General features: G+C 41.2%; 1 protein-coding gene across 1 annotated transcript in view; it reads left to right on the forward strand.

The window, feature by feature from the left end:
• Window positions 1-18496, forward strand: part of STK24 (serine/threonine kinase 24) — a 280157-nt gene that overhangs the window by 168142 nt on the left and 93519 nt on the right. The window contains exons 3-4 of the mRNA XM_053707822.1: window positions 13814-13870; window positions 15901-16009. Coding sequence (XP_053563797.1) covers window positions 13814-13870; window positions 15901-16009 — 166 coding nt within the window. The remainder of the gene's footprint in view (window positions 1-13813; window positions 13871-15900; window positions 16010-18496) is intronic.

Raw genomic sequence — 18496 nt, forward strand, 5'->3', positions numbered from 1 at the left:
ACAACATCACGACTGTGGCTTACATCAACCATCAAGGGGGAACCAGGAGTTCCCTAGCGATGTTAGAAGTCTCAAAGATAATTCGCTGGGCAGAGTCTCACTCTTGCCACCTGTCAGCGATCCACATCCCAGGCGTAGAGAACTGGGAGGCGGATTTTCTAAGTCGTCAGACTTTTCATCCGGGGGAGTGGGAACTCCATCCGGAGGTGTTTGCTCAACTGGTCCATCGTTGGGGCAAACCAGAACTGGATCTCATGGCGTCTCGCCAGAACGCCAAGCTTCCTTGTTACGGATCCAGGTCCAGGGACCCGGGAGCAACGCTGATAGATGCTCTAGCAGCTCCTTGGTTCTTCAACCTGGCCTAAGTGTTTCCACCGTTTCCTCTGCTCCCTCGACTGATTGCCAAAATCTAACAGGAGAGAGCATTGGTGATTCTGATAGCGCCTGCGTGGCCACGCAGGACCTGGTATGCAGACCTAGTGGACATGTCATCTCTTCCACCATGGACTCTGCCTCTGAGGCAGGACCTTCTAATACAAGGTCCTTTCAATCATCCAAATCTAATTTCTCTGAGACTGACTGCATGGAGATTGAACGCTTGATTCTATCAAGGCGTGGCTTCTCCGAGTCAGTCATTGATACCTTAATACAGGCTCGGAAGCCTGTCACCAGGAAAATCTACCATAAGATATGGCGTAAATATCTTTATTGGTGTGAATCCAAGAGTTACTCATGGAGTAAGGTTAGGATTCCTAGGATATTGTCCTTTCTCCAAGAGGGTTTGGACAAAGGCTTATCAGCTAGTTCTTTAAAAGGACAGATCTCTGCTCTGTCTATTCTTTTGCACAAGCGTCTGGCAGAAGTTCCAGACGTCCAGGCATTTTGTCAGGCTTTGGTTAGGATTAAGCCTGTGTTTAAAACTGTTGCTCCCCCGTGGAACTTAAACTTGGTTCTTAAAGTTCTTCAGGGAGTTCCGTTTGAACCCCTTCATTCCATTGATATTAAACTTTTATCTTGGAAAGTTCTGTTTTTGATGGCTATTTCCTCGGCTCGAAGAGTCTCTGAGTTATCTGCCTTACATTGTGATTCTCCTTTATCTGATTTTTCATTCAGACAAGGTAGTTCTGCGTACCAAACCTGGGTTTTTACCTAAGGTGGTTTCTAACAGGAATATCAATCAAGAGATTGTTGTTCCATCATTGTGTCCTAATCCTTCTTCAAAGAAGGAACGTCTTTTGCATAATCTGGACGTAGTCCATGCCTTGAAGTTTTACTTACAGGCTACTAAAGATTTTTGTCAAACATCTGCCCTGTTTGTCGTTTACTCTGGACAGAGGAGAGGTCAAAAAGCTTCGACAACCTCTCTCTCCTTTTGGCTTCGGAGCATAATACGCTTAGCCTATGAGACTGCAGCCCCCTGAAAGGATTACAGCTCATTCTACTAGAGCTGTGGCTTCCACCTGGGCCTTTAAAAATGAGGCCTCTGTTGAACAGATTTGCAAGGCTGCGACTTGGTCTTCGCTTCACACCTTTTCAAAATTTTACAAATTTGACACTTTTGCTTCTTCGGAGGCTGTTTTTGGGAGAAAGGTTCTACAGGCAGTGGTTCCTTCCGTTTAAGTTCCTGCCTTGTCCCTCCCATCATCCGTGTACTTTAGCTTTGGTATTGGTATCCCACAAGTAATGGATGATCCGTGGACTGGATACACTTAACAAGAGAAAACATAATTTATGCTTACCTGATAAATTTATTTCTCTTGTAGTGTATCCAGTCCACGCCACGCCCTGTCCTTTTTAAGGCAGGTTTAAATTTTAATTAAACTACAGTCACCACTGCACCCTATGGTTTCTCCTTCCTCGTCTTGTTTCGGTCGAATGACTGGATATGGCAGTGAGGGGAGGAGCTATATAGCAGCTCTGCTGTGGGTGATCCTCTTGCAACTTCCTGTTGGGAAGTAGAATATCCCACAAGTAATGGATGATCCGTGGACTGGATACACTACAAGAGAAATAAATTTATCAGGTAAGCATAAATTATGTTTTTTTATACACAACTTACTTTTTGTATAAACGGTGGTAACAATGATCTTGTAAGTGCAACATTGTTATGTATTTTAAAGCACAAAAGTAAGTGATAATAGTTAATGCTTGGTTTTTAGAAGTGTTAAAAAATAAAGCAATATTTCAGATTGAGTTCAAAAAGCAAATTTTAAATGACAGCTTGTAATACAAGTAAGTGTACTACAGCCTCATTGAGTTTGGTGATAAAACTATATGGCATGCTTTATTTGTATTGGGCCCATTAAAATACTTTGGTTAAACAATTTAACAGCATTAATGATTGCAAGAAAAATAAAACACTGCTTGTTATTGACAGTGCTTAAAGGGACCTGAAACCCCAAATCTTTCATTCGTGATTCAGATAGAGCATACAATGTCAAACAACTTTTAAATGTACATCATTATATAATTTGCTTTATTCTCTTGGTATCCTTTTTAAGAAACAGAAAGGCATATTGGTGAGCAAATAACATGAGGCATATATGTGCAGCCACCAATCAGCTGCTCCTGAGCCTACATAAGTATTCTTTTCAACAAAGGATGCCAAGATAACAAAACAAATGAGATGATAGAAGTAAATTTGAAAGTTGATTAAAATAGCATGCTCCTTTTAAATCATGAAAGACAAAATTTAGGTTTCATATCCCTTTAAAGGGACAGTAAACACCAGAATTTTTGTTGTTTAAAAAGGTAGATAATCCCTTTATTACCCATTCCCCAATTCAGCATAACCAACACAGTTATAATAATATACTTTTTACCTCTGTGATTACCTTGTATCTATGCCTCTGCAAACTGCCCCCTTATTTCAGTTCTTTTGACAGACATGCATTTTTAGCCAATCAGTGCTTGCTCTTAGGAGCTTCACGTGCCGGAGCTCAATGTTATCTATATGAAACACGTGAACTAATGCTCTCTAGTGGTGAAAAACTGTCAAAATGCTTTCTATGCTTTCTGATTAGAGGCAGTCTTCAAGGTCTAAGAAATTAGCACATGAACCTCCTAGATTTAGCTTTCAACTAAGAATACCAAGAGAACAAAGCAAAATTGGTAATAAAAGTAAATTGGAGAGTTGTTTAAAATGACATGCCCTATTTAAAACATGAAAGTTGTTTAAAATGACATGCCCTATTTAAAACATGAAAGATTTTTTTTTTACTTTACTGTCCCTTTAACTAATCTAGTCAATAGTTAGCTAGGGTCAGTAATGCAAAGATTGTCATAATCTAACAAAGCATGAACTTTTTTTTGCATTAGAAAATCGGACTCTGTTCGTTTCTTTCCCACCTGATTATGTGTTCATATTTTTGTTGATATTTAGGAACCTACTGAAAAACCTTATGAAAACAGACTGCCAGAAGCAGAACTGAGACTTAAAGGGACATAATACTCATATGCTAAATCACTTGAAACTGATGCAGTATAACTGTAAAAAGCTGACAGGAAAATATCACCTGAGCATCTCTATGTAAAAAAGGAAGATATTTTACCTCACAATTTCCTCAGCTCACCAGAGTAAGTTCTGTGTAAAAAGTTATACTCAGCTGCTCCCAGCTGCAGGTAAAAAAATAAAAAAAATGAAGAAATGAACAGCAGCCAATCAGCATCAGCAGTGCTGAGGTCATTAACTCTTACTGTGATCTCATGAGATTTGACTTAACTCTCATGAGATTTTATAGTAAGCTTCCTTTACCTGATTGGTGAAATAATATGAGAGTTCCCGATGCTCATCCCTTCAGTTGTCCCGGGACAGACACACTAATATGCTGCTTAGAAATCCTTTACAATGGGAGGTGGCTACTGAGGATTTTTTGAGGTAAAATATCTTTCTTTTTTACATAGAGATGTTCAGGTGATATTTTCTAGTCAGCTTTTTACAGCTATGCTGCATCACTTTCAAGTGTTTAAACATTTGGGTATTATGGCCCTTTAAAGCCAAGCATAATTAGGGACAGCTTTTTTGAAAATCTGTTTTTTTCAAGAACAACTCTATACTTGTCTAAGAAAAAAAAGTTGTGATCAAAGTTCTGGAATTGTTTTAATGCAATGCCCACAACAGCCACAAGTACTTTTTAAATTATAGGTATAATTTATTTCCAGAGAAGCAGTGATTGCCAGACTGTACATAGATTTTTTAATATAAAAAAGTAATAGTTTGAAATGTACTAATGTTTTGATCATAATTTGTGTGTTGTTTAAGATGTATGTGTTTCATGATTGTGAGAGTGAAAATGTTGATACTATATAGCAAGGGTCAACAAATCTGTTTAAAATTTAGGAGCCGGTAACAATATTTAGGAGCCAGACAGTGGTCTTTATATATAGATATATATAGAGAATAACCCAAAAAGTTATGAACCAGGTTTAAAATTCTAGGAGCCAGTGCCTCATTTGCTAATGGGTTTGTCAAGCTTTGCTATACAGCTCAGTGGCATTGTATATCATATCATAAAATTCAGTAAATAAAAAATACACAGAAAGGTTGTGTCCGGGCAGCGGCCATGTTCGGCCGCAACATCAGGAGCTCCGTCAAAAGATTTAGCCAACCCGCCAGTTATTGTTAATACATTGGATCAGCCTGACAGAAAAAAAATACATATTCGAGCACCTCAACTTTTGTGGAGTCGATTGATCTAAATCCCGTCGTATTAATGAATGCTGAGACCTGAGCTGGACAACTGAGACCTCAGGTGGCGGCCTAACATGCGGCCTCAGACCCCCCCCCCCCCAGCAAGATAGCTGGGTAACGGAATGCCATACCTTTAAGTTATAACTCACTTGTAGCTCTTGAATGATTACGCTTTTGCTGTGGGGGCTGCTCAAGCTGACCTAGAGTTGCTCCACTCCTAGCATTGATCACCTTAATAAATGGGAGACGACAGTGACGCAGCTATTAAACCATCACTTTGCCGCACTATGTACCCTGCTTAAAATAGAGGTAAAGCCACCGCATTGTATATCGCATCCACAGGTACAACTGAACCTAGACTAAAAGCCTAGACAAGAACGCACTGATTTGAAGGTGATTAATGTAAACTGTCAGATGGCTCATACGCCACCGTAAGATCTCCATTACAAAACGATAGCAGCCATTAGAGAAATCTATTGCACCAAACTCCCCAGCAAACAACGAGGCTATAAGGACAGTTGGTCATTCCCAAGAAAAACAGTCAAGCTCAACTGCCCTTACAGATCTGGAAGTCCTCACCTTAAAGGGGAGATGGAACACGCAGAGGTTTACAGAATGACATCAAACCATCTTAAGTCTGGCTGAAGACTGACAATTGGCTCAACACCCATAGAAATGGAAGAACTACCCTCTATATGGCTACAGCCTAAATAATTCGGTGTGAGTTAAACTATTGACTCTCCATGGCGGAGCTGAGATCCGGTATCCGGCATTAACACAGGTTGGCTTGTATGCTTCAATCCTATATAATAAAAGGCCAAGTGTGTTTGTCCAAAGCTATCATGCGCAGTAGACACTGCGCGCGAGGACAAACACACCTGGCCTTCCAACTGACTTGACAAAAGAGAGGGGGGAGAAAGACAGCACAAAAGAGAGGGGGAGAGAGACAGCACAAAAGAGAGGGGGGAGAGAGACAGCACAAAAGAGAGGGGGGAGAGAGACAGCACATAAGAGAGGGTGGAGAGAGACAGCACAAAAGAGAGGGGGGGAGAGAGACAGCACAAAAGAGAGGGGGAGAGAGACAGCACAAAAAATGGGGGGGGGGGAGACAGCACAAAAGAGAGAGGGGAGAGAGACAGCACAAAAGAGAGAGGGGAGAGAGACAGCACAAAAGAGAGAGGTGAGAGAGACAGCACAAAAGAAAGGGGAGAGAGAGAAAGCACAAAAGAGAGGGGGGAGAGAGACAGCACAAAAGAGAGGGGGGAGAGAGACAGCAAAAAAGAGAGGGGGGAGAGAGACAGCACAAAAAATGGGGGAGAGAGACAGCACAAAAGAGAGGGGGGAGAGAGACAGCACAAAAGAGAGGGGGGAGAGAGACAGCACAAAAGAGAGGGGGGAGAGAGACAGCACAAAAGAGGGGGAGAGAGACAGCACAAAAGAGAGGGGGAGAGAGACAGCACAAAAGAGAGGGGGGAGAGAGACAGCACAAAAGAGAGGGGGGAGAGAGACAGCACAAAAGAGAGGGGGGAGAGAGACAGCACAAAAGAGAGGGGGGAGAGAGACAGCACAAAAGAGAGAGGGAGAGACAGCACAAAAGAGAGGGGGGGACAGACAGCACAAAAGAGAGGGGAGAGAGAGAGAGAAAAAGAGAGAGAGGGGGGAGAGAGAGCGCAAAAGAGAGGGGGGGAAAGAGAGAGCAAAATAGAGGGGGAGAGAGAGCAAAATAGAGGGGAGAGAGAGCAAAAGAGAGGGGGAGAGAGAGTAAAAGAGAGGGGAGAAAGAGAGAGCAAAAGAAAGTGGAGAGAGAGGAAAAGAATGGGGAGAAAGAGAGAGCAAAAGTGAGGGGAGAAAGAGAGAGCAAAAGAGAGGGAGATAGAGAGAAGGCAAGGGGTGGGACCGCTGTGTACACAGGCTTTAGGACTAGTTATGTTATAAATAACCAGTTTTTTTGTTATACTTATTCACACCTCAATAACTTATTTAATATTTTAAGCTAGTAGTATTACCAGCCTGTTAATAGGGAGACCGTTATTTGAACCCTGCTCAATCTATAATAATGAGAATGTTTTAATTGCCTAATCCTTTCCACGAGTTTGCTGCATAAAGTGGAAATGTAAAGATACCATAAAAGCTCTTAGGAGTGATAGGACCTGGGCTTCCCAAAAATATCAACAGTTGTTAATAGTTGCACGTAGATATACACAGCCAGGATTAATTTGTTATAATAACTAATGCTTCTACACTATAAAGCTGCTTTTACAGATATCAATATTTGAACAACTAACAACCTTTGTTATTAGTGGATAGTTTCCTTAATTCTCTACTATTTACTATAGGGGATATTGCACAGGCTTACTCACGTGGATATTGCACAGGCTTACTCTTTGAGACCATTACCAAGGAACATATTCTCTCTTCACTCTACCTATAGCCTTTCAGAGCTCTAACCCATGATGTCCCAATCTGATATCTTAAAGCCCAGCTTCAACCTTACATAGCCTAAAGTACTAGCCCTTGTCCTGTAGACAGCGGCCGAGTTTGTGGGATAGGACAGGCTAGTTTCTAAAAAGGCTTAATATCTATGGGCAACTGGGTGGCTAATGTATTAGTTATGTGCATTCACTTCTAGGCTAGCTATTGCTATTCTTAGGAAATATTGGAAGCTGTATGAGGTTCATAGAATAATGCTCCGTCATGAAAATGGTCTAACCCCATTAGGTACGGACACAATCCGTTATACCTGTATGAACAGATCTGTACTATAATTGTTATACTGTTCTTCTTTTTATAGTATATATATTTTTGTCCTCTGCATGGAGCCTATACTCGTCTATATCTGCTATCCTTTATAACCTGCAAAAATACCCAGTAAAGTTAGTAAATTTTAGGAAGTTTTGGAAGCAATTTCAGACTCGTAAAACAACGCCTCTGCTACGAAAATTGTCTCAATTAGGCATGAAGACATTCCTGCTTTCCTGTATGAGAATTATTGTACTATAGATTTTGTTCTTTAATTGTTAAACTGTTTCTGTATAGTATATCATTGGGATCTCCCCAAGCACTAATACTCTTTAAGGTTTGTTGTATTTTGTAATTTGGTTAAAGTCAACGAGTACCCCAGTAGCTTACCTCACAATTGACCCCATAGTAATTACTATCAGTTTTAAGCACTAGCACTCCTTAACTCATTAGAAGATATGATTGTAGTTACATAGTAATCTAAGCTAAATATACCTACTAAAAAGACAGTTCATAAGAGGCCCCCTATAGCTCAAATATTTGTATGATATTGCATAAGCTATACTGGTCTATTTTCTTCTTAAATTGAAAGAGTCCACAGCTGCATTCATTACTTTAAGGAAATAAGAACCTGGCCACCAGGAGGAGGCAAAGACAACCCAGCCAAAGGCTTAAATACTCCTCCCACTCCCCTCATCCCCCAGTCATTCTTTGCCTTTTGTCTCAGGAGGTTGGCAGAGACGTGTCAGAATTTTTAATTTTTGTTTTTGTCTCTTATGGAGGGTAGTACTCTTCGGCATGGGACAGGAGTTTTAAGTAGTCCTGTCAGTCTCTCAGTGAGGGCTTGGATGAAAGTTAGAGTCTGGAGATGCAGGGAGAGTCTCTGCGAAACCATCCTGACTCATATTAACAGCTCCTCCTGCTTAGGGAGGTTTTAGCTGCTCTGAATGACTGTGATACCATTGCAGTGCCAGAGAAATTGTGTAGACTGGATAAATGCTTTGCAGTGCCGGTGTGTACTGATGTTTTTCCAATACCTAAAAGGTTTACAGAAATTATTAATAAGGAATGGAATAGACCAGGTGTACCGTTCTCTTCCCCTCCTATTTTTAGAAAAATGTTTTCCAATAGACGCCACCACACGGGACTTATGGCAGACAGTCCCTAAGGTGGAGGGAGCAGTTTCTACTCTAGCAAAGCGTACTACTATCCCTGTCAAGGACAGTTGTGCTTTTTTAGATCCAATGGATAAAAAATTAGAAGGTTACCTTAAGAAAATATTTATTCAACAAGGTTTTATCCTACAGCCCATTGCATGCATTGCCCCTGTCACTGCTGCTGCGGCGTACTGGTTTGAGTCTCTGGAAGAGGCTTTACAGGTAGCGACTCCATTGGATGACATACTTGGCAAACTTAGAGCAATTAAGCTAGCCAATTATTTTATTTCTGATGCCATTGTTCATTTGAATAAACTAACGGCTAAGAATTCTGGTTTTGCTATACAGGCGCGCAGAGCGCTATAGCTTAAATCATGGTCAGCTGACGTGACTTTAAAATCTAAGCCACTTAACATTCCCTTCAAGGGGCAGACCCTATTCGGGCCTGGTTTGAAGGAGATTGCTGATATCACGGGAGGAAAAGGTTGTGCCCTTCCTCAGGACAGGTCCAAATCTAGGGCCAAACAGTCTAATTTTCGTGCCTTTCGAAAACTTCAAGGTAGGTACGGCATCAACTTCCTCTAATAATAAACAAGAGGGAACTTTTGCTCAATCCAAGACTGTCTGGAGACCAAACCAGACCTGGAAAAAAAGGTAAGCAGGTCAAAAAGCCTGCTGCTGCCTCTAAGACAGAATGAAGGAACGACCCTCTATCCGGTAACGGATCTAGTAGGGGGCAGACTTTCACTCTTCGCCCAGGCATGGGCAAGAGATGTTCAGGATCCCTGGGCGTTGGAAATTATATCCCAGGGATATCTTCTGGACTTCAAAGCTTCCCCCCCAAAAGGGAGATTTCACCTTTCACAATTATCTGCAAACCAGATAAAGAGAGAGGCATTCTTACACTGTGTACGAGACCTCCTAGTTATGGGAGAGATCCATCCAGTTCCAAAGGAGGAACAGGGTTTTTACTCAAATCTGTTTGTGGTTCCAAAAAAAGAGGGAACCTTCAGACCGATTTTGGATCTAAAGATCTTAAACAAATACCTCAAAGTTCCGTCGTTCAAGATGGAAACTATTCGTACCATCCTACCACTGATCCAGGAGGGTCAATATATGACTACAGTGGATCTAAAGGATGCTTATCTTCACATTCCGATACACAAAGATCATCATCGGTTTCTCAGGTTTGCCTTTCAAGACAGGCATTACCAGTTGTAGCTCTTCCCTTTGGATTAGCTACAGCCCCAAGAATCTTTACAAAGGTTCTAGGGTCGCTTTTGGTGGTCCTAAGGCCGCGGGGCATAGCAGTAGCCCCTTATTTAGACGACATCCTGATACAGGCGTCAAACTTCCAAATTGCCATACGGACGTAGTACTGGCATTTCTGTGGTCGCATGGGTGGAAAGTGAACGAGGAAAAGTGTTCTCTATCCCCACTCACAAGAGTTTCCTTTCTAGGGACTCTGATAGATTCTGTAGAAATGAAAATTTACCTTGACGGAGTCCAGGTTATCAAAGCTTCTAAATTCCTGTCGGGTTCTTCATTCCATTCCGCGCCCTTTGGTGGCTCAGTGTATGGAAGTAATCGGCTTAATGGTAGCGGCAATGGACATAGTGCCGTTTGCATGCTTACATCTCAGACCGCTGCAACTATGCAGGCTCAGTCAGTGGAGCGGGGATTACACAGATTTGGCCCCTCAACTGAATCTGCACCAAGAGACCAGGGATCCTCTTCCCTGGTGGCTATCTCGGGTCCATCTGTCCAAAGGTATGACCTTCGCAGGCCAGATTGGACTATTGTAACAACAAATGCCAGCTTTCTAGGTTGGGGTGCAGTCTGGAACTCCCTGAAGGCTCAGGGATCATGGACTCAGGAGGAGTCTCTCCTTCCAATAAATATTCTGGAACTAAGAGCGATATTCAAGGCTCTTCAGGTTTGGCCTCAGTTAGCAACTCTGAGGTACATCAGATTTCAGTCGGTCAACATCACGACTGTAGCTTACATCAACCATCGAGGGGGAACAAGAAGTTCCCTAGAGATGTTAGAAGTTTAAAAAATAATTCACTGGGCAGAGATTCACTCTTGCCACCTATCAGCTATCCATATCCCAGGTGTAGAGCACTGGGAGGCGGATTTTCTAAGTCGTCAGACTTTTCATCCGGGAAAGTGGGAACTCCATCCGGAGGTATTTGCACAACTGATTCTCCGTTGGGGCAAACCAGAACTGGATCTCATGGCGTCTCGCCAGAACGCCAAGATTCCGTGTTACGGATCCAGGTCCAGGGATCCCAAGGCGACACTGATAGATACTCTAGCAGCGCCCTGGTCTTTCAACCTGGCTTATGTGTTTCCACCGTTTCCTCTGCTCCCTCGACTGATTGCCAAGATCAAGCAGGAGAGAGCATCGGTGATTCTGATAGCACCTGCATGGCCACGCAGGACCTGGTATGCAGATCTAGTGGACATGTCATCCTTTCCACCATGGTCTCTGCCTCTGAGACAGGACCTTCTACTTCAGGGTCCTTTCAACCATCCAAATCTAATTTCTCTGAGGCTGACTGCCTGAAGATTGAACGCTTGATTTTATCAAAGCGTGGCTTCTCCGAGTCAGTTATTGATACCTTAATACAGGCACGAAAGCCTGTCACCAGGAAAATTTACCATAAGGTATGGCGTAGATATCTTTATTGGTGTGAATCCAAGAGTTACTCATGGAGTAAGGTCAGGATTCCTAGGATTTTATCTTTTCTCCAAGAAGGTTTGGAAAAAGGATTGTCAGCTAGTTTCTTAAAGTGACAGATTTTTGCTCTGTCTATTCTTTTGCACTAGCGTCTGGCAGATGTTCCAGACGTTCAGGCATTTTGTCAGGCTTTAGTTAGAATCAAGCCTGTGTTTAAACCTGTTGCTCCACCATGGAGCTTAAACTTGGTTCTTAAGGTTCTACAAGGAGTTCCGTTTGAACCTCTTCATTCCATAGATATCAAACTTTTATCTTGGAAAGTTCTTTTTTTTTGGTAGCTATTTCCTCGGCTCGTAGAGTCTCTGAGCTATCTGCCTTACAATGTGATTCTCCTTATCTGATTTTTCATACGGATAAGGTAGTCCTGCGTACCAAACCTGGGTTCTTACCTAAGGTGGTATCTAACAAGAATATCAATCAAGAGATTGTGGTTCCATCCTTGTGTTACACAATCTGGACGTGGTCCGTCCTTTAAAGTTTTTCTTACAAGCTACTAAAGATTTTTGTCAAACATCTGCTTTGTTTGTTGTCTACTCTGGACAGAGGAGAGGTCAAAAGGCTTTGGCAACCTCTTTTTCTTTTTGGTTAAGAAGCTTAATCCGCTTAGCCTATGAGACTGCTGGACAGCAGCCTCCTGAAAGGATTACAGCTCATTCCACTAGAGCTGTGGCTTCCACTTGGGCCTTTAAAAATGAGGCTTCTGTTGAACAGATTTGCAAGGCGGCGACTTGGTCTTCGCTTCATACTTTTTCAAAATTTTACAAATTTGATACTTTTGCTTCTTCGGAGGCTATATTTGGGAGAAAGGTTTTACGGGCAGTGGTTCCTTCCATTTAAGTTCCTGCCTTGTCCCTCCCTTCATCCGTGTACTTTAGCTTTGGTATTGGTATCCCACAAGTAATGGATGATCCGTGGACTGGATACACCTTACAAGAGAAAATACAATTTATGCTTACCTGATAAATTTATTTCTCTTGTGGTGTATCCAGTCCACGGCCCGCCCTGTCATTTTAAGGCAGGTAATTTTTAAATTTAAACTACAGTAACCACTCCTTTCTCGGCTTGTTTTCGGTCGAATGACTGGCTATGACAGTTAGGGGAGGAGCTATATTACAGCTCTGCTGTGGGTGTCCTCTTGCAACTTCCTGTTGGGAATGAGACTATCCCACAAGTAATGATCCGTGGACTGGATACACCACAAGAGAAATAAATTTATCAGGTAAGCATAAATTGTGTTTTTACACAATAACAATTTTAGGGTTGACTGTCCCTTTAACATAATCAAATTTACTTTTTTATCATCTTATTAATAAAATGCTGGAATTGTGTCTCGTCTACAAAGGAATATTACAAACTGTTGTTTACTTTATAAGTTAGGGTGTTCGAGATTTTTGTATACATTTTAATGCTTTATGTTCAAAGAAAAGAAAAAAAAAAACAGTCAAGGTAAATTTATGGCCTGTCTTGGTTTAGTGCTAAATATTGACTTTGCTATTCCAACTGGTGTCCCAGCGGACTGGCAGTTTATGCTACTCTGTTCATGTGTTTTATATGCAATCTGTTTACTGGGATTGCGTCTACAGTTCATTCGTTTAGAAATGAGCAATTTATTTACATAAAGGACTGTAGTACTTCCCTACACAATTTGGTGCTAATTGTTTTAGTGCTTTAATCTGGTTATACTTATTCTTTATTTATAAATAGAGCAAACCATGTTTTTCCTAAACATCTATCATTTTTGCAGTTTGGAGATTGGTGCCAAATGAACATTGAGATCTAGATTTTCGGACTGCCTTATCTAGTTTGTTTATCCAAATGTTTGCCCTCATTCTATTGGAAGTATAATTGTTTAAACATATATGGTATTGTGATCCAGTTGAGAATTAAATATAACAGAATTGCATAATCAAGTGCAAAATAAAAATACAATGCAACAGCACTTACTCTGAATTTTAAATGAGTAGATTTTTTTCTGACAAATTTCAATATTTACTTTAATTTGCCAGTCTCCTGTATCATGTGACAGCCATCAGCCAATCATAGACTCATATACGTACATACTGTGAACTCTTGCACATGCTCAGTAGGAGTTGGTGCCTCAGAATGTGCACATATAAAAAGACTGGGCACAAGTTGATAATGGAACTAATTTGGAAAGTCTCTTAAAACTGCATGCTCTATCTGAATCATAATCATGGAGTCCAAGAGCAGCTTCTTTCAGTCAAAGAAGGAAACTCTATTGGGTAAAATATTATAATTAAATTAGAGATTGCTATAGTGTCTTTTGGACATACTTATGTGCATACATATTACTTATTGGTGAATATGTCTAATGTTTTTGTTTTAACCTCATTAAAAAAATAAAGTAGTACAGCAAACTAAAACTTTTGGATATTGAATGTATTCGTATTGATTTGCACGCTTTATTCTTTACATATTATATTCAATCATCATGTTCATATGTTTTTTCTTTCTTTCTACCAGGGTACAAAATTATGGATCATAATGGAGTATCTTGGAGGAGGCTCTGCCCTGGATCTAGTACGTAAGATTTTTTTTAAGTTTTTAATACAGGATTATTTCATTTTTTAAAATGATGCTATTTATAGCTTGCTATTATTTATCTGTGCAGATTTTGTGTGGTGCTCATTGTTCCATAGCACATTTTTCCTATCCAAATAATGGTTTCATTTGGAGAAAGATACCAGTAATTACTTTATCCAAATTACGTAATTAGACGGATGCTAAAATACCAGCTACGCACGCTGAAACAATATAAATAGTAATGGCAGTAATTACTCATTGTGTTCGGAAAGTTTCCTTTGTTAAAAAAAATATTCTTTTGAAAAATGTTTAGGATAATATGTCCTTCTGAATTGAGTTACTTTGTCTCCCTGCATTAACCATATCATGATTATACATAGTAGAAGATGATAAAAACTAGAGTTAAAGAACACAGACATTTAACTATTTCATTTTTTTTTGTGAAGTGTATATACTTTCACGTTTTTAAAATATAAATGTTTGTTTCCCTTTAACCCCTTCACTACTGAAGAATTTTTAGCATTTTTGCTATCACTCCATTTAAAAAGAAATAGGGCCTTTTTTTTATTTACCTATCAAAACAATTTATTTTTTAAGTAGACAAACCAAGGTATTGATCTATGCCCATTTATATATACAGTATATCAATCCACTGTTTCTCCGCCAAATTCGATCATATTAAAAAAAAAAAAAAACGTTTTTCACGAACTTTGGGTTTCTCCCTGAAGTTATTAACACACAACTACTGCAGTCATAAGACAAATGTTGTAATAGGTTTTCTTGGGTCCCCTTTGTTCAGAAATAGCAGACACTCATGGCTTTGCAATTAGAAGTTAGTTAATTGCAGCTGTGCACCACACTTATGAGATGCTTGGCAGTAGTTAGCTGCTAAGGGTAATAGTAATGTAATACAGGGATTACCCTCCTACCTGCAGCTTTCCACCTCCCTGATCCCTCCCAAACAGCGTTCTCCCCTCCCAAACCCACACTCCTAACCACCATCTTAAGTACTGGCATTGTGTCAGTATTTTTTTTTTTCTTATTTTTTTTTTTTCTGCAGTGTAGGATCCCCGCTAACTCTCCCACCTCCCTGAATCCTCCCAGACAGCTAACCCTCCTAATGGTGTCTGCCATCTTAGATACTGGCAGCTATCTGTCAGTACCCAGGCTATAGATTTATTTTTATTATTTTATGTATTTTTCTGTAGTATAGAGGTCCAAAATCTGCTGTAACTTCCTGAAACAAGGACATATATATACATTATGCAGTACAATGGCCAAAGTACTACATGACGTATAAATACGTCCTTTTTGGTCAAGGGGTTAACTAAAGCAGAAGTAAAGATCTTGTAATTACAAGATTTTTCTGCAGCTGTGCAATAAATTAACATATTAGTTGAGTGTGAACAAGTTTTTGCAATTAACTTGTTTGCTGCAATTGTTTTTCAGTAGACAAACTTCACCCACCACTTGTGTTATTTGGAAGAGCTAATTCAGACTTGTTACTGAAGTAGAATAGCCACAGTTATTGTTAGCAATCACTCCATCGTCTTGCAGTTCGTAATCGTATTAGGGACAGATATGTAGCCGGGTTAGGTTTGTGAAGCCTGACGTGCACTTTGACTTCCTAGAACTGGAAAACCCAAATTTTTCAGACTTAAATCACAGGAAAAGGGAGCAAAAAATAATTAAAGTATAATACAAAGTTGTTTTACTATGTGTGACCAAATATTTTATGTGACAATCAGCTGTTTACTGACCATTTAATCTTTAGGCATGCGCAGCCCTTGAACATTGTTTGGATTTTCTCAGCATTTTGATTAGACTAGCCCTGCTCTAGTAGTAGAAAGTGTGGCCTGTCATCTACTTTCAGTGACTATGATATTTATGTGACAGGTGTGTACAAAGAATGCAAGACCATTGTACTTTTGTTCGGATTTGTAGCCATATCCCAACTACATTCAAGTATCGTTCTTCAGTAAACATAGTTGCTTGTTTCCTTATATGTTTGTCCCATTTTATGTTAGTTAGAGCCTGGCCACTTAGATGAGACACAGATTGCAACAATCTTAAGAGAGATCCTGAAGGGACTTGACTACTTGCATTCAGAAAAGAAAATCCATAGGGATATTAAAGGTAAGTGAACCTTTTTTTTTTTTTTTTTTTTTTTTTTTTTTTAATAAATAAAAGCTTTGTTTCTCCAACATAGGTGTGTCCGGTCCACGGCGTCATCCTTACTTGTGGGATATTCTCTTCCCCAACAGGAAATGGCAAAGAGCCCAGCAAAGCTGGTCACATGATCCCTCCTAGGCTCCGCCTACCCCAGTCATTCTCTTTGCCGTTGTACAGGGAACATTTCTCAACAGGCTGAACCTGATGTGATTGCATTTAAATTTAAGTTGGAACATCTCCGCATTTTGCTTAAGGAGGTATTATCCACTCTGGATGATTGTGAAAAGTTGGTCATCCCAGAGAAACTATGTAAAATGGACAAGTTCCTAGAGGTGCCGGGGCTCCCAGAAGCTTTTCCTATACCCAAGCGGGTGGCGGACATTGTTAATAAAGAATGGGAAAGGCCCGGTATTCCTTTCGTCCCTCCCCCCATATTTAAAAAATTGTTTCCTATGATCGACCCCAGAAAGGACTTATGGCAGACAGTCCCCAAGGTCGAGGGAGCGGTTTCTACTTTAAACAAACGCACCACTATACCCATAGAGGATAGTTGTGCTTTCAAAGATCCTATGGATAAAAAATTAGAAGGTTTGCTTAAAAAGATGTTTGTTCAGCAGGGTTACCTTCTACAACCAATTTCATGCATTGTCCCTGTCACTACAGCCGCATGTTTCTGGTTTGATGAACTGATAAAGGCGCTCGATAGTGATTCTCCTCCTTATGAGGAGATTATGGACAGAATCAATGCTCTCAAATTGGCTAATTCTTTCACCCTAGACGCCACTTTGCAATTGGCTAGGTTAGCGGCTAAGAATTCTGGGTTTGCTATTGTGGCGCGCAGAGCGCTTTGGTTGAAATCTTGGTCGGCTGATGCGTCTTCCAAGAACAAGCTACTAAACATTCCTTTCAAGGGGAAAACGCTGTTTGGCCCTGACTTGAAAGAGATTATCTCTGATATCACTGGGGGTAAGGGCCACGCCCTTCCTCAGGATCGGCCTTTCAAGGCAAAAAATAGACCTAATTTTCGTCCCTTTCGTAAAAACGGACCAGCCCAAAGTGCTACGTCCTCTAAGCAAGAGGGTAATACTTCTCAAGCCAAGCCAGCTTGGAGACCAATGCAAGGCTGGAACAAGGGAAAGCAGGCCAAGAAACCTGCCACTGCTACCAAGACAGCATGAAATATTGGCCCCCGATCCGGGACCGGATCTGGTGGGGGGCAGACTCTCTCTCTTCGCTCAGGCTTGGGCAAGAGATGTTCTGGATCCTTGGGCGCTAGAAATAGTCTCCCAGGGTTATCTTCTGGAATTCAAGGGACTTCCCCCAAGGGGGAGGTTCCACAGGTCTCAGTTGTCTTCAGACCACATAAAAAGACAGGCGTTCTTACATTGTGTAGAAGACCTGTTAAAAATGGGAGTGATTCATCCTGTTCCATTAAGAGAACAAGGGATGGGGTTCTACTCCAATCTGTTCATAGTTCCCAAAAAAGAGGGAACGTTCAGACCAATCTTAGATCTCAAGATCTTAAACAAGTTTCTCAAGGTTCCATCGTTCAAGATGGAAACCATTCGAACTATTCTTCCTTCCATCCAGGAAGGTCAATTCATGACCACGGTGGATTTAAAGGATGCGTATCTACATATTCCTATCCACAAGGAACATCATCGGTTCCTAAGGTTCGCATTCCTGGACAAACATTACCAGTTCGTGGCGCTTCCTTTCGGATTAGCCACTGCTCCAAGGATTTTCACAAAGGTACTAGGGTCCCTTCTAGCGGTGCTAAGACCAAGGGGCATTGCAGTAGTACCTTACCTGGACGACATTCTGATTCAAGCGTCGTCCCTTCCTCAAGCAAAGGCTCACACGGACATCGTCCTGGCCTTTCTCAGATCTCACGGCTGGAAAGTGAACGTGGAAAAGAGTTCTCTATCCCCGTCAACAAGGGTTCCCTTCTTGGGAACAATTATAGACTCCTTAGAAATGAGGATTTTTCTAACAGAGGCCAGAAAAACAAAACTTCTAGACTCTTGTCGGATACTTCATTCCGTTCCTCTTCCTTCCATAGCTCAGTGCATGGAAGTGATCGGGTTGATGGTAGCGGCAATGGACATAGTTCCTTTTGCGCGCATTCATCTAAGACCATTACAACTGTGCATGCTCAGTCAGTGGAATGGGGACTATACAGACTTGTCTCCAAAGATACAAGTAAATCAGAGGACCAGAGACTCACTCCGTTGGTGGCTGTCCCTGGACAACCTGTCACAAGGGATGACATTCCGCAGACCAGAGTGGGTCATTGTCACGACCGACGCCAGTCTGATGGGCTGGGGCGCGGTCTGGGGATCCCTGAAAGCTCAGGGTCTTTGGTCTCGGGAAGAATCTCTTCTACCGATAAATATTCTGGAACTGAGAGCGATATTCAATGCTCTCAAGGCTTGGCCTCAGCTAGCGAGG

The sequence above is a fragment of the Bombina bombina genome, chromosome 3, assembly GCF_027579735.1.
Source record: "Bombina bombina isolate aBomBom1 chromosome 3, aBomBom1.pri, whole genome shotgun sequence".
NCBI classification, from domain to species: Eukaryota; Metazoa; Chordata; class Amphibia; order Anura; family Bombinatoridae; genus Bombina; species Bombina bombina.